This window comes from Vidua macroura, chromosome 13 (assembly GCF_024509145.1).
Source record: "Vidua macroura isolate BioBank_ID:100142 chromosome 13, ASM2450914v1, whole genome shotgun sequence".
Lineage (NCBI taxonomy): Eukaryota > Metazoa > Chordata > Aves > Passeriformes > Viduidae > Vidua > Vidua macroura.
Window position 1 is genome coordinate 12,670,410 of NC_071583.1, and position 13,894 is coordinate 12,684,303.

The following is a 13,894-nucleotide window of genomic DNA, read 5'->3' on the forward strand; positions in this document are numbered from 1 at the left end:
GGGAAAAATGTGGTGGTATTTCTCTTGGTTTTGATTTGTTCTTACTGTATTTTTGTTGGGAATAAACCCCTTTATTATGAGAGAAGTAGGAATATGCTGAAACGATGAGAAGAATATGGAGAAAAGGGACAGTGGTTGCATTAACTTTATAATGGGCATGCATGCTGTATCTCTCTTTTCTACTGTTTTTCTGAGTCTGCCTTTACCATGAAAAATGTTTAATTTCAGTGCTAGTTTCAGAAAATGCATCTTTTCTGTTTAGTAAGTTGTTCCTTAAATTGAATTAGTTTTGTACAGTCCTTTTAATATTCTTCACAGAACAGCAAAAAAGATGGTTCTGGTAGTAGTTTTCCTCTAGATAAAATCTAGATTAAAAAAACAGAAAAAACTTTGTTTTATTGTTACAACTTTTGAATAGAAACTTAGTGCTTGCTTTCAAATAGAGAAGTTTGAGGAGGATAGTGTTAAATAAATCTCAAATTGCTGGTTGTATGAGTCACTAAATTGAGAACATAAATACTCATATTCTTTGGAAAGGACATCTCAGCATTGTTTTTCTGCATAGTGTCAACTGCAAAACACAATACAATTTCTTTAGCTTAGAAGTAGTTGTATTTGCATTTGAAATCATAGTTTATGATAAAAGTCAGATAACCTTTTGCATGGTAAACTGACCAAAGGCTAGCATTAAGTCTCCAGTGGAAGCTGCATTATTATACTGATGTGTTTTGTTTGCTTGCTTTGCTGAAAAGAAGTAAAAACTTGGAGAGGGGTAAAGGGTAGAGCAATGGGCAGTGCTGGAGAAATCTCCCTGCATGCTGATAGAAGGGATGGGTTGTTTTGTTTGCTGTCTGGTGCTGAAGCCAGAGACTTGAAATAGGAACATCTGGATCTTTTAGTCCTGAGAGAAACAGATTTGTTTTAGGACAACATACATAATTTCAACATCAACCACAAAAAAATTCTTTATACCTGTGTGTTGAATAGAGTATAGTACTTAGTGTTCTCTGTGTATTCTGCTTAAACAGTATATTTCATTTACTGTGTGTATCCTTCTGCATTTTAAACCTTCTCTTTAAAATGCTTTGTTGAAGTCTTTGCAAGTGTTTTATAATGTTCAATTTTGTCCTAATCAGATGAGTGGTTTGGTTGCATGTTTTAAGATACAAGAGTACTGAAGCCTTAATTTTTTAAAAATTGATACGGCAATCAACTACTGTGCCTAAAAGTGACAACAAAGCTCACAAACATTCCCTACTGTGCACTGCACTGCTCAAATTTGACTTGAAACCACTGGCAGTTCCTGATAACTGCAGATTGGAGAGTGTGGATGAGTCCTTGCTCCTCTATTCATGGCAGTAATGGACAGTATTATTTAAAATGCTGATGTGCAAGACAGACTAAACCAGCATTCTCGATTATTTCTTGTTCTTTCTTACCATAGTTCTGAAAGCTGTCTGAGATGTAACCCTGTCCTCTCTTTGATGCTGGGAAACTTCTCCAAGGGCTTTCACTGACGGTAATGTTAGCTGGATTACAATGTAATTGGTTGCCTTCCATTTCTTTTGGTATTTTTTAGAGAAAAGAGCTAAGGCTCAGTTGGCCAAAGGACTGGTTCTATTGACAGTGTTGTCTCGTATTGGACTGTATTTCTCCAGCATGGAGCAGTGTTTCATGTCAGTGCTCTGGCTTCAGCCTGGAATGAACTTTTATCTATTTATTTTTTTAATAGTTGTCTTTTAGCTTTTAACGTCCTTTGTGCTGAGAATAAATACAACATTCATGCTCTCTCAAAACTAAACATTTTCTTTTCTATATGCTGGATGGACTGTCTCGCTGTCTATAGCAACTGTGTGTCTATGGGAGAGGGAGCCATACTCAGCACTTGCTGTGAAGCAGGATCATTCCATTACTTTAAAGCTGCTTCTCTGTCACCATGAAGAGTTCTGGCAGATTCACCAAAATGTGCAGCATCTGTGGTTCTCTGAACTGCTGCCTCCAAATATCTTTGTATATATGCTCCTGTAAAGTACCTATATAAAATTTTACTGCACTTCTGAAGAGGACAGAAGGCATATATTTTTAATAGGATAGCTTCAGAACAGGAGTAAAAACTCCCAAAAATAGATATTTGAAAAGGTCCTCCAAAACATCATTCTTTAGAGCATCATTTTTAAAGACTCCAAGACAGTAAGTAATAATATACCACATGTATTCATTGAGGTCAAAACTTGAAATAGCCATGGTGTGTGTGTAGTTTATGGTATGCTGCATGGATGACTTGGACTGAAGTGATCATACAAAGTGGAATTCTCAGCACTGGCTGCTACTTTGAAATATTTTTCAAGAGCTTCTTGAATTTTCACCTGGTTTCACTGAAGTGTTGCTGTAGTGGCATAAAAATGTTTTGCAGCTGCCATACCTGAGAGTCTTAGAAAAACAATCTGAAGAACATATTGTTTATAGAATTTGTTGTTATGCAGTTAAATAATGAAGTTTGGTTTAATGTTTAAATGTGCCCCTTAGCAAACTGTTTGCCTAAGGCGGCAGCTGGTTGGGAGCTGAGTGCAATCGAGATGGGAGATACTTTTGTTTGCTGACTTTGGGTGTGGAAAGGTGGCTTTTCAGAAAGCAATGCAAGGGTAAATCTGGTCATTCACTAGAAACAGCAGATTTCAGGCAGTTAGTGAGGAAATGGGAATGGCCTCTTTAGAGATGTTATACTAAACCTGCTGACTGGTAATCAGCTCTTCAGGCTTTGTGGGCATAAAGACATTTGCTTCAGAGAATGATGGTGGGTAAACCGCATCTTTTTCCTTGTAGTAGATGCACATTATTGCCCATCACCTAGTGATGCTACTGCCTTCTTTTTCATTAAAAAGAATAATAGTTTCTGCGTTGAGGGTTCTTAGAGTTCAGAAAAGATTTTTTTTTTTTTCTCACGGTTTTCTTATCAACTAAGATACTTTTCAACAATGCAAAGCATTTTAGTGAGGGTGAGGAACTGTGGGAACATGTTTCCTCAGAAGATATTAATTATTTTGCTTTAACAGTAGCGAACAGCTGTTGAATGATGTTATTTTTTAACTACCGCTACTGTGAATATCTTGTCTAGAGATACAACTAGGGTGTGGAGGGAAAGGCAAAAAATATTTTTAGCCTGAGGATCAAAGTGTATCTACACTTAGTAACACAAGGGGAGGGGAAAAAAAGGTAGAGAAGAAAATGAGCTTTGTATAGGGAATCAGTTTTAACAAGATTGGCTAATACTTACCCCATTCTTCCAGATATGTCAGGTTTGAGCCTGTGGGATGTTGTGACTTCAATACTTTTCTTGAACCTTCTCATGTTTTTCTGTTCAAGAGACCCTGCAGTGCTGTTCTGTGCAGGTATTCAGGGGTTTCAGTGCTGTGCTACACTAGAGCCTTTCCCCCAGCTTTGTTTTTGTCCACTTAAGGGCAATTGCAGAACTCCCAAAATTGAATACAAATGAATAAAATATACTTAAATTTAACACACTTGTCAGTATTTGAGCTGGTGGCTTACCTCTGCTAGGCTTTTCTCTGCCATTATGTGATGTAAGAATCTGCTCTAAGGCAGGTGGGCTGATAAGGCTTCAGATAAACAGAGTTAATATTTTTAATGGAAGCATAGAAGAGATAACATAAGAGAATTTTAGGGTTCATGTTTCCCTCTGGGGACTCTAGCGTTAAGCAACCTATGCTTGGTCATAGAAGACTAAGTATCCTGAATTTCAGATGTCTCATCAAAACCAGCAAGGATGTTTCTTCAAGTTTCCTCAGTAAGACAGAGATAAACTTAGCTGCTTTAAATAAACTCTGTGGCATTGTTTTGCTATGTTTTTGTTCTGCAGTTGCTTTGCCCACTTCCTGCTATTACAGCACAGCATGATCTCCTGGACAGCACCTAATCCAAGAGCATGTCCCTTTTCTGGAACAGGCAAGGTTCAGTGTGCAGAGGCTGAGGAACAGAATGTGTCTGAGCAGTCTCTTAAATTAATATTCATTGACTTGTCTTGGCATCTGGCTTCAAGTTATTAAGGGGGAAGATGATAGATTTATTTTCCCCCTTCAAGTCTAATCATGAACCTTGCCTGTGCCGTAAAGTTCAAGTCCAAACAGGAGTTGGATGGTGATACAGAAAGAGGCACCTGTGAACAGTGTATGTTTTTCTGAACATTGTTCTTTTGCTTCTTGAGTTGCATTTCATTTTCTAAGATGTTTTTGTTACTGGAGGCTGATTTCTGAGGTTAGTGGTAGTATTCTGATTGTGTGCATATATATATTTTTAAACATATCCAAATTTTTCTTTGCTAATTTTAGCTTTCATTTTGTGTGGCTCACTTTGAATATGAACAATATTTTTTAGAGAGTATAAGCCTTACAATTTTCTTTTCACAAAAGAAAACCCAGTTTTATTTTAGACCTACTGAAGTAGTATGTTCACTGGAAATATGTCCATAAAATATTCTTAATGCTTGAAAAATATATTCCCCTTGTACATATTTAAATAATTTTTTTTTTACTTAAAACAATATTCTCAAGAAAGGTCTTAAGGAACTCTGTGGCACATGAGTAAGGAGAGAGTCTACAGGTTGAGAATTTTTCTTTGAAATGACTTTCAAGTAAGAAAATCATTTAAAGTAAGAAAGTAAGAGAAGTAGTGGAAATTGTACTTTTTTTTTCTGGAATGGCAACCTTGTGGTTTTGTAATATGAATCTTTGACCTTACAACTCTGAGAGTTAATGGACTCCTCCTAACCTTGCCCTGGATCTTTGATCTTACTGGTATGGGTGACTGTAAGAGGACCTAAATCTCTTGTTGCCATGACTTGTGTGATCATTGAAGAATCTGGGCTTTCCCCAGGTTAGGAAATTGCTGCCTCAGAAAGGAGAACTCTGCAGAAGATGTTAAGTATGGACTCTTGCAATATTGCTTTAACATGTATTTAAGAAAAATTCTTTTCTTCCTGTGCCATTATAGACTATAGAGGCAGGTAATAATTTTGTTTTCAACACGTGTTGCTGCTTGAACCACTTTTAGAAATAAAAGGGTTTTTGTGTGGATTTGTTTGGTGGGGGTTTCATGTTGGTGATTTTTTTTTTTCTTTATGGCATTTTTGTTTGTTTTCTCTTATTTTTAATTTCTTCTAAAATGATCCACTTGAGTCTCTGTTCCTGCCCTCACAGAGGGGCTTTGCCAGGGCTGTTTATCCACTCCTGCATGGGCAGACTTTTGAAATCAAGATGGGCATTCTCTTCAGAGCATTTCGTTTGTGCAGGTTGGCCTTATCTACCTGCCAGTGATGGGACGTGTGCCCTGTACTCAGCTTTTCATGCTGTCCCTGAAATGTGTCAAGTCAGATTTTGACCCAGGTTTCACCAGATTTTGAACCAGCTTTTTAATGGTTCTTTGTACCTATTTGAAAAAAGTAAGAGATTATTATCTTGTTACTAAAAAATGATTACTGTTTCATGGTGGAATTAACTTGCATTATGTAGAGTTTTCATTTGTTCTTGCCGTGCAAGTCATTTACTGGAAACTTATTTGACCATATAGACCTTTTGTAGGTGGTGTAACTTGGGAATTGCTATTGCAGCTGGAATATGTCTGTGCTGTTTTAGAGAGGGACTTCAGCCATGAATGGTTATTTTCTGCAAAGTGGCAAAGTATGAACTTAAGTTATTAAAACATACTGAAAAACTTCTGTACATCTTTACATGTTAGAAATTGATGTTTTCTCCCCCATGTTGTGTGTGTGGATCATTCCACAGCAGTGCTGGCTGTGGCTGCTGCTCTGAATTAACAGAGCTGCCATGATGCACAGCCCTGGTTACAGGCTTGCTGACATCAACTCTCTTGGCATGTGTTCAGAAAAGTAAACAGAAGACAATCAGTGTTAGGTTTGGCATAACTAGCAAGTCCATAAAACTGCCAAATCCTTCTCAGTGTATTCATCCAATTAATCACATTGATGTAGGACATCTACTAAAATGAGTAAAACATACTGTATTTGGTTTTTAAAAGTTCTTGTCTTAAAGTTTCCATTTTTCTACTTAATTAGTAACCACAATCTTTACTTAAATAGCATTTTCTCTTGTTTTTTGATGTTGTTCTTTTGTAGAAAAAAAATGAATTCTGAAAGCTCAGCCCTTACCATGAGTAGCCCTGCTGTAATAAACCAGTGTGCCAGAGGAGGAATGGAACAAGAAAAAATTTGGTAAGCGTTACTTCTAATTTTCTAAGAGGTTAGTAGGTAGCAATACTGGGAGATGTAGTTTGAAAACTAATTATTTAACTGATGCATTAAGTCTGCATTAACAACAGAGAAGGAAAAATGGAAGTTTTTTATTTTGGTTTTGAGTTTTTAGCAGATGACATGGTAGAGGGTGTCATGGGGGATGGGCTGTGGAAAAACTCCTGTTCATTTCAGCAGTGCAGCAGTTGTGCTCAAGGAATCTCTCACATATGGCAAATGTTTTAATCTCCCAGTGCTGTTGGGATGCTGGGCCATGCTGCTACCAGGACCTTCAGTGCTCTGAGGCTCCCGAGATTCCTGCCCTGGGAGACATTACAAAGTCAATAGTTTGTACTCTGTGTATAGAAAAAAAATTACTCTGTCCTGGAGGAAAAAAGCAATTGCAATGTTAAAGGGTAGATGTGGACAAATGGTTACACTTCGTAACAATTTTTTTGGTGAAAATTGCCACAGACCATGCAATTTCTAGCACCTTTTTCATGAAGGGAACAGGGTATTGGAAAGGCTTTCAGACTATTCTACCTGAGTTAAGGAGCCTTTTATTGAGAGCCTGCTGGTTTTTACTTGCTGCTGTTTGCTAGGGTTTTTTTACATTATTTATTTACCATGTGGCAAACAAGCAGTAAATTTATGACAGGAATCATGACCCATATGGACAAAAACCTACCTTATGTTGTTTTTGTTGTCTGAGAAATACTCTTGAAAAGCTAAAGAATTAAAGAAAGCAAATGAATGTTCTGTTTCCTGTCGCATGCTGTCAGGAAATCAAATGATTTTTTTTTTTTTTTTTTTTTTTTTCCTTTGGTTTTAATGTAATATTAAACTAACAGCATCATAGTACCTGAAAGTAGTTTCTTTTAAAAATTTCTTCTGGAACATTCTCAACAAAATCTTTGGATGAAAGGGCAGGAGGAAGAACTGTGGGCTTCCCTCCCGACTCACAAATCTACTGAGAGGTGGGAAATTGACACAAACACTTTTTTTGTTTGATGTCTTTTGCTGGTTTTTATATCCTGCTTGTAGTATTGATCTGGGGACAGTTCTGGTTAATGTCTTTATCAATGCTCTGGGTGAGGGGATGGAGGGCACCCTCAGTAAATTGGCAGATGACTCCACGTTAGGTGGGAGTGTTGATCTGCTGGAGGGTAGGAGGGCTCTGCAGAGGGATCTGGACAGGCTGGGTCAATGGGCCAAGGCCAGTGCTGTGAGGATCAACAAGGTAAAGATAGATCCTGCCTTTGGGTCACAACAGCCCCCTGCATCTCCAGGCTGGGGGCAGAGTGGCTGGAAAGTTGCCCATTGGAAAAGGATCTGGGGATGTTGGCTGACTGCAGCTGAACATGACCTCAGGTGTCCAGGTGGCCAAGCAGGCCAGTGGCATCCTGGCTGTGTCAGCAATAGGGTGGCCAGCAGGACCAGGGCAGTGATTGTCCCCCTGCACTGGGCACTGCTGAGGCCACAGCTCAAACCCTGGGTCAGTTTTGGGCTCCTCACTACACAAAGACATTGAGGTGCTGGAGTGTGTCCAGAGGAGGGCAAGGGAGCTGGGGAAGGGGCTGGAGCACAAGTCTGATAAGAGCAGCTGAGGGAATTGAGGTTGTTTAACCTGGAGATAAGGAGGCCCAGGGAGGACTTTATCAATAGCAGTGTGGTGCATGTCTGGTTAGGTTTCTAAAATACTACTTTTTATTCTGGGCTTCTGTGAATACGACAGTTGAATGAACATTATTTTTCTCAGCCTAATCAAGTGCAATGGTGCACTGCCTTACTGCATTGTTCTTTTATTGCTGTTTATTCATTGTCTGATTCTTGGAACTTATTTACATTCTGATGGCTCTGAGTTTATTTTCATGAAAATGTAAGGAAAAAATTGGTAAGGACTGGTGTTAGTCATAGGAAGATTAGAAATATCTATTGTTAAGAGTATACAGTGACAGGGTAATATATTCAATTAAGTCAAAAGCATCCACAGAGAGAAGCCCTGAGCAAGACCTTATCTAGCATTTAAACATCACTTACAATGCATGTAAAAGGCTTTGATGTTGCATAAGGCCCCCTAGAAACAGAGGGGAGAGTAAATAATTGACTGAACTCCAGTTACCTTGTACAGCCATTGACCAAGTTTGCCATTCTGGTTTATCAGTGTTTTGCATCTGCATAGTTTGGTGCATCTACCAGATGAAAAACTAATTGAGTTCTCTAACTTGCAATGTTTCACTTGGTTCTGTTGCTCTTTTCCCTCCCAACGTACTTAAACAAGATTACAGTAGCAGAAGAATGCTGGTAGTAGCAGAAGTGTGACTGCTGTGAATGTCTGATAACTGCAGGGTCCCGTGGCACAGTTCATGTGTGAACCAAATTAAGCTGCTCTTGATAAGCAGGAAGGTGGAGGAATTTGGTGGATGGTCATAACATCAGCAATATCAGCTGTCTGAGCTGATGTGGAAGAGTGTTGAACAATCAAGGCTTGAGAGCCTTGAAATTGTAGAAGCTCCTGATTTGGCAGATTCTCAGTGTCTTCATGTTGAAAATTGCGAGAAAGGAACTAAAGATTAGGGACCGAGTGGGAACTGTGTCAATTCATCCAGGCTTTCTGTGAAAGTAGCTGGCTGGCACGTTGTTTTTCAAAACAAATGGGCAAGAGAATTGGAAACTTTCCAGGTGTTGTTGTTGTGTGTGGATTTTATAACATGCTTCCTCTAGGCTGGATGTATTCTTGCTAGTCACTCCTTCATCTGGTTATTTAGGATTAAGTCAGGAAGTATTTAATCTTTTTAAAACTAATAATTGAAATTTGGGTTCTGGATGTCTCATGACAGTTTTGGTGCCTTGGCTTTCTATTTCTGTCTCCAAATACTCTGCCATGTTCCTTATGAAGTATGCAGTGTTCTGCTATTTCTATAACAGCATTTTAATCACTTTTAGACAAAATTTCTCTGAAAACTGTCCATGTTATGAATAAATAAATCTATAAATCTTAGCACTAACCAAACAAGCACTGTTATATGTGGACTCTAGTGCATTCTGACTGTGTACTTATGACTTAGGTTAAACTGAGTTTGAGGACAGAAACTTTGTAACATCTTATCATTTTTGGTTTTGTTTTATGCTGCAGCAAACTGTTTTTGTTTCAGCTTTCCTTTCTAATCTGAGACTGGTGACTGTGGAGAAGAGAAGCTATTTAAACTCTAGTCCATAGAGTCAGAAGGAAGACATGCTTAGATACTGAATTTAGATATTGCAAAAACTTTAAACCCAGCTCCATCATAGCACACATTGAAAAAGAACAGCTCACTGTCATATCTTAGTGTGCAGGTGTCTGGAAACTCTTTGGTATAGAAAAAGTAATTATTTTGGAGTATTGTACAACCTGTATTTGAAGCAATTTTTTTTTATATAAGTTCATCTGTTCAATAACAAAAAAGAAATAACAGAGTCAACTGATATTAAAACAATACTTGAACTGACATCCCCATGACTGAGTAAAAGCAAGAAGGAAAGGAATGGTGAGCAGCTGAAAATCCGCATCTTCACTTAATAAGGAACAATGTAGAAACCACATAGATCTTACCTTAATGCCTGTGGTTTTAATCACACAGCCCTTCTTCCTCAGTGAGGATCAGAATGGAGTAGCTAAATTGCTGCCTTCTGTACCTCAGAGACAGACAAGTGCACAAGCTGACTCGTAGCTTGTGTGGGAAGTCAGATTTCGTGACAATAAATCATCACGGCTCTGTTGCAGCTTTTGCCAGCTGCTAGTTGATGAAGGAAGAATTATGTGTCTGGAATTACAGTAAGAAGAGAAACAAGTTTCACAACTTTCCCTGTTTCTCCTATATCCTTGTTTAATCAGTAGAAATGAGTCATCCTGAAGAACTGAATTAAACTGGCTGCAGTCAAGCACAGTTTAACTGCAGATGTTTGATTACAAAAGGCACATGCATGTTCAGGGAATACAAGGTTACAGTGTGTGCAAAAAGGAAGCCCCATAAATTACAGATTAACATTTCAGATAGCTGGATAAAATTAATCTTATCTGCAAGAGAATTAGTTGCTTTCTAGTATTACAATATTTATTTATTTTTATATCTATTTATTACAAAGAGAGAAAATGCTTTTCTTGGAAAGCCAAAAAATATTCAGGATAGTTAGCATAAGATAACAGTCATGACCAACTACTTTTAATAAAGCAGATAAATAATTACTGTACATATATATAAAATCACTTCTATCTTACCTAACTTGCTTAGTTTATTTAAAGTACTTCTCTGCCCATAAAAGGAGTAGTAGAATTGAAAATTGTTACAAGGGAATCACTTGCACTGGGACTTGCAGCCTGAGACCAGTCCCTTAAAGGAAGTGGCTGAAGATCCAGGGGAGTGACTAGGACATGGAGAGGGTGACTCATGAGGCTCTGTAGCACACCCACAAACAGTGAGAGATGAGAATGTGCTGAAATGGTTAAAGTAAGTACACTCACCAACTGCTGACTTTGCCTCATGCAAACATGAAATGGGCTTTGTAGCTGAAGAAAATATGCCCCAGAGGCAAGTACAAGTTTAAACATATGTTCAATCGTCATGTCTTGCAAAACTAAGTATGGATTGCATTTCCTCATCCTGGATGGGATCAAAAACCTCTTGATTTTGCCTTGAGAAGGAAAAGCGCTGGGGCTGCTCCCGGCCCAAGCCCACGAGGTGGCAGCCTTGGTTCGGATGAGTGGCTGTGCCCACTCCCTCTCTGGCTGTTCCCCTTCCCCCTTCCCATCCTGCCCTTGGCTTTTTTTCTGGGATCACATAAGGACATAGCAGCAGAGGTGAGTTACTAATTATTTGTTTAAAAGACACCTTACAGTAAGGCTACTGCTTGGTGGTTTTTTTGCAGGGGGTTCATTTTTCTGTTTTTATTTTTTCGGTGAAAGATTATCACTTACTAGGTTCCTGGATAAAGCTGTAATCTGCATCTTGTACATGTGATTACATTGTCTCTAGGTCATACTGCAAATAATTTTTGTTGATAAAAACATTTGCTGAATACTTGGTTATGACTCTATTGGGCCCTACCTGCTTTTTTTAGTGTTACATATCTCTTTATTATAGCTGTTAGCTGAGGGAGCGAGTTACAACAAACATTTCTGAAATACCTGATTGGTTCCAGTTGAATGTCAGAAATTTTTATGCAAGTAAAAGGAGTAAAAGGTAATGACATCTTTAGGCTGCCCTCAATGGTATTTTGTTTATGAATGTGTGTTAGTGCATGGGCTGATGACAAGGTTTTTGTACTCTGACAAATAAATTGAATGTTTACAGGGAGTGTATAGAGGGAGTGAAATACATTTCTTTATTAAAGAGCTGTGGAATGTTTTAAAACTGTAACTTTTAGTTACTTTGATGTAGGAAAGGAATGTAAAAATGTGTCAGTCTATCTGTTTTTTAAAAGTATCTTGTTGTATTTTATCATCTATCATGGTGAAATCTAAAAAATAAGTTTAACAGAAAATGTCACTTTGGACAGTGTGAGTAACTCACTTGGCTGGAACAGGAATCACTGGTACTGAGAAGCTGAATCTATATAGCTTTTAATAAGGAACCAGGCTTTCACATTTTGGTATGTGAAATTTTTTAAACTTGCTTTCATTTTCCCCTCCCTGCTCCCCCTCCATGAATTAGAGAAGTGCATGCTATCAGGGTGATAAATAACACAGGTGATTAGGCTTGGATCACCAATGTTAGTAACTAATACACTATGGAAGGAGGCCTCACCATCCCTAAGTCAGGTTTTGGTCATTTTTAAGTTGAAATTATGATTATAGAGGATGAAAGCATCTCCTTCACTGCTGTCTTGCAAATATAAAGTAAATGAGTTTGTGTAGTTTAGAACAAGGATGAAATTTGTCATCTGTCTTAGTTCTTATTCATGCTATAGAGCCTCATTTTCTCATTCAGATATGCAGCATCTTGATGTATTTTCTTTTCCTTCTCTATTATCTTCTGGGAAAAAAACCCACAAAAATTGGAGAAATAGTCCAAATTTCTTGTTGAAAAATATGAAACATGTTAACAAGCCAAGTAAAGGAAAACACTGCTTTCCCTCCTTCATAGTTGTCATGGCTTAACCCCTAACTAATGACAATGGTAATGTCACCAAAAGTTGGAAATAAAACTCTCTAGCACTGTAATTTCAGTATTAGGAAGAGGCATCACTTTTATTTTAGGTGCCAGATTTTAGCTGAGGGGGATATTTCTGCCTAACCCACTAGCTAACACGCTAGTTTAAATCTATGTAGCTTGTACATATTCATTACATTTCCCAAGACTCATACATACATGCTAAACATTCACACGAATTCTTTTGCATATTCAAATCACTTCTTGCAGCTTATTTATGTAGAGTAGGCATCTTTAGAGGGTCTCTGGTGGTCATTTGGGGAACATTCCATTTCTCAAATCAACCGTTTTTGATCACAGTCCTCCAAAAAAAAAAGTATCTTTTCTTTGAGTGCACTGCAGCATGGTCTGGCCGAGATGCAGCTTCTTATCAGCGTTGCTCAGGCCCACGGTCTTTAAGGCTGCAGGAATGTGTGCACTTGCACACATTTACACAGGACTCAGCACTGTCCTGCTTTAGTTAGCACTAAAGGAATTCACAAGACTTCAACACTATTTGTTACAATTACAGCTTTTCCCAGCAGTAGCAGTGCAATTGAAGGGACAGAGAAAAGAGCCGTGCACAGTAGGGTTGCTCAGCAGTCACTGACCAGTGCCCATCCCCTTGCAGCCATCGGCCCCCTCCAGCTCCCTCTTCCCTGGGCATGGCCTCCTGGCCTATGGATTATCCCTGTGGCCAGCTTGGCCTAGCTGCCCTGACCATCTCCATCCCAGTTTCTTGTGCAGCTCCTCCCTGGCAGAGCAGGGGACACTGAGTGTGAGCTTCTGGTAATCACTTTGAAACATCTCGATTCTCTCTCTGTGTGGATGCATGTGTCTATATGAAGTGTGACTCTTTTTTTTTTTTTTTTTTTTTGTTAATGTAAAAAAACCCCCAAAACCCAGTGATCTACCACTGGTAACCATCTGTTTCCTGTATGCTTACCCTACTTCTCTTTCTAAAGATTCTTGTCCTTGGTCATGATTCCTTTTCACTAAGACTCCAGAATCTGTTCTTATAAACAGTGTGTTTTATTTCATGCACTTGTTCAGCATCTGTTACAGCTGAGTTTCTAGTTAATACTCTAATACTGATAGGAAGACATTTCTCGCCTCCCTCCCCCCAAAAAAGTAGCTCTTACATATACTTAGTTAATTCTCTGGCTGTAGAGGGAGCTGGTGATAAAGTTTTTAAGGAACACAAACGGTATTTCTTTGGGAATATTTACACATTGCAGTATTTAGAAACAGAAGGTCAGAAACAAAGGGTGATTTGTAATTTGATCTTTCCTTCGTGGGGGAAGGAAGGCTGGAGGTTATGTGAACTGGTTAAATTAACTGCGTTTTCCTGTGGGGCCCTGAAAATTTCAATAGCTAAGTGTTGTAAGAAACAATGATTTGAAGATGTCTTTCAAGCTAAATACATTTGGTCACCTGCAAATCTCTAGGACATAAAAGGCATGTTTTC

General features: G+C 38.5%; 1 protein-coding gene across 1 annotated transcript in view; it reads left to right on the forward strand.

The window, feature by feature from the left end:
* Positions 1–13,894, forward strand: part of ARHGEF3 (Rho guanine nucleotide exchange factor 3) — a 105,915-nt gene that overhangs the window by 4,564 nt on the left and 87,457 nt on the right. The window contains 1 exon segment of the mRNA XM_053989624.1: positions 6,146–6,241. Coding sequence (XP_053845599.1) covers positions 6,146–6,241 — 96 coding nt within the window.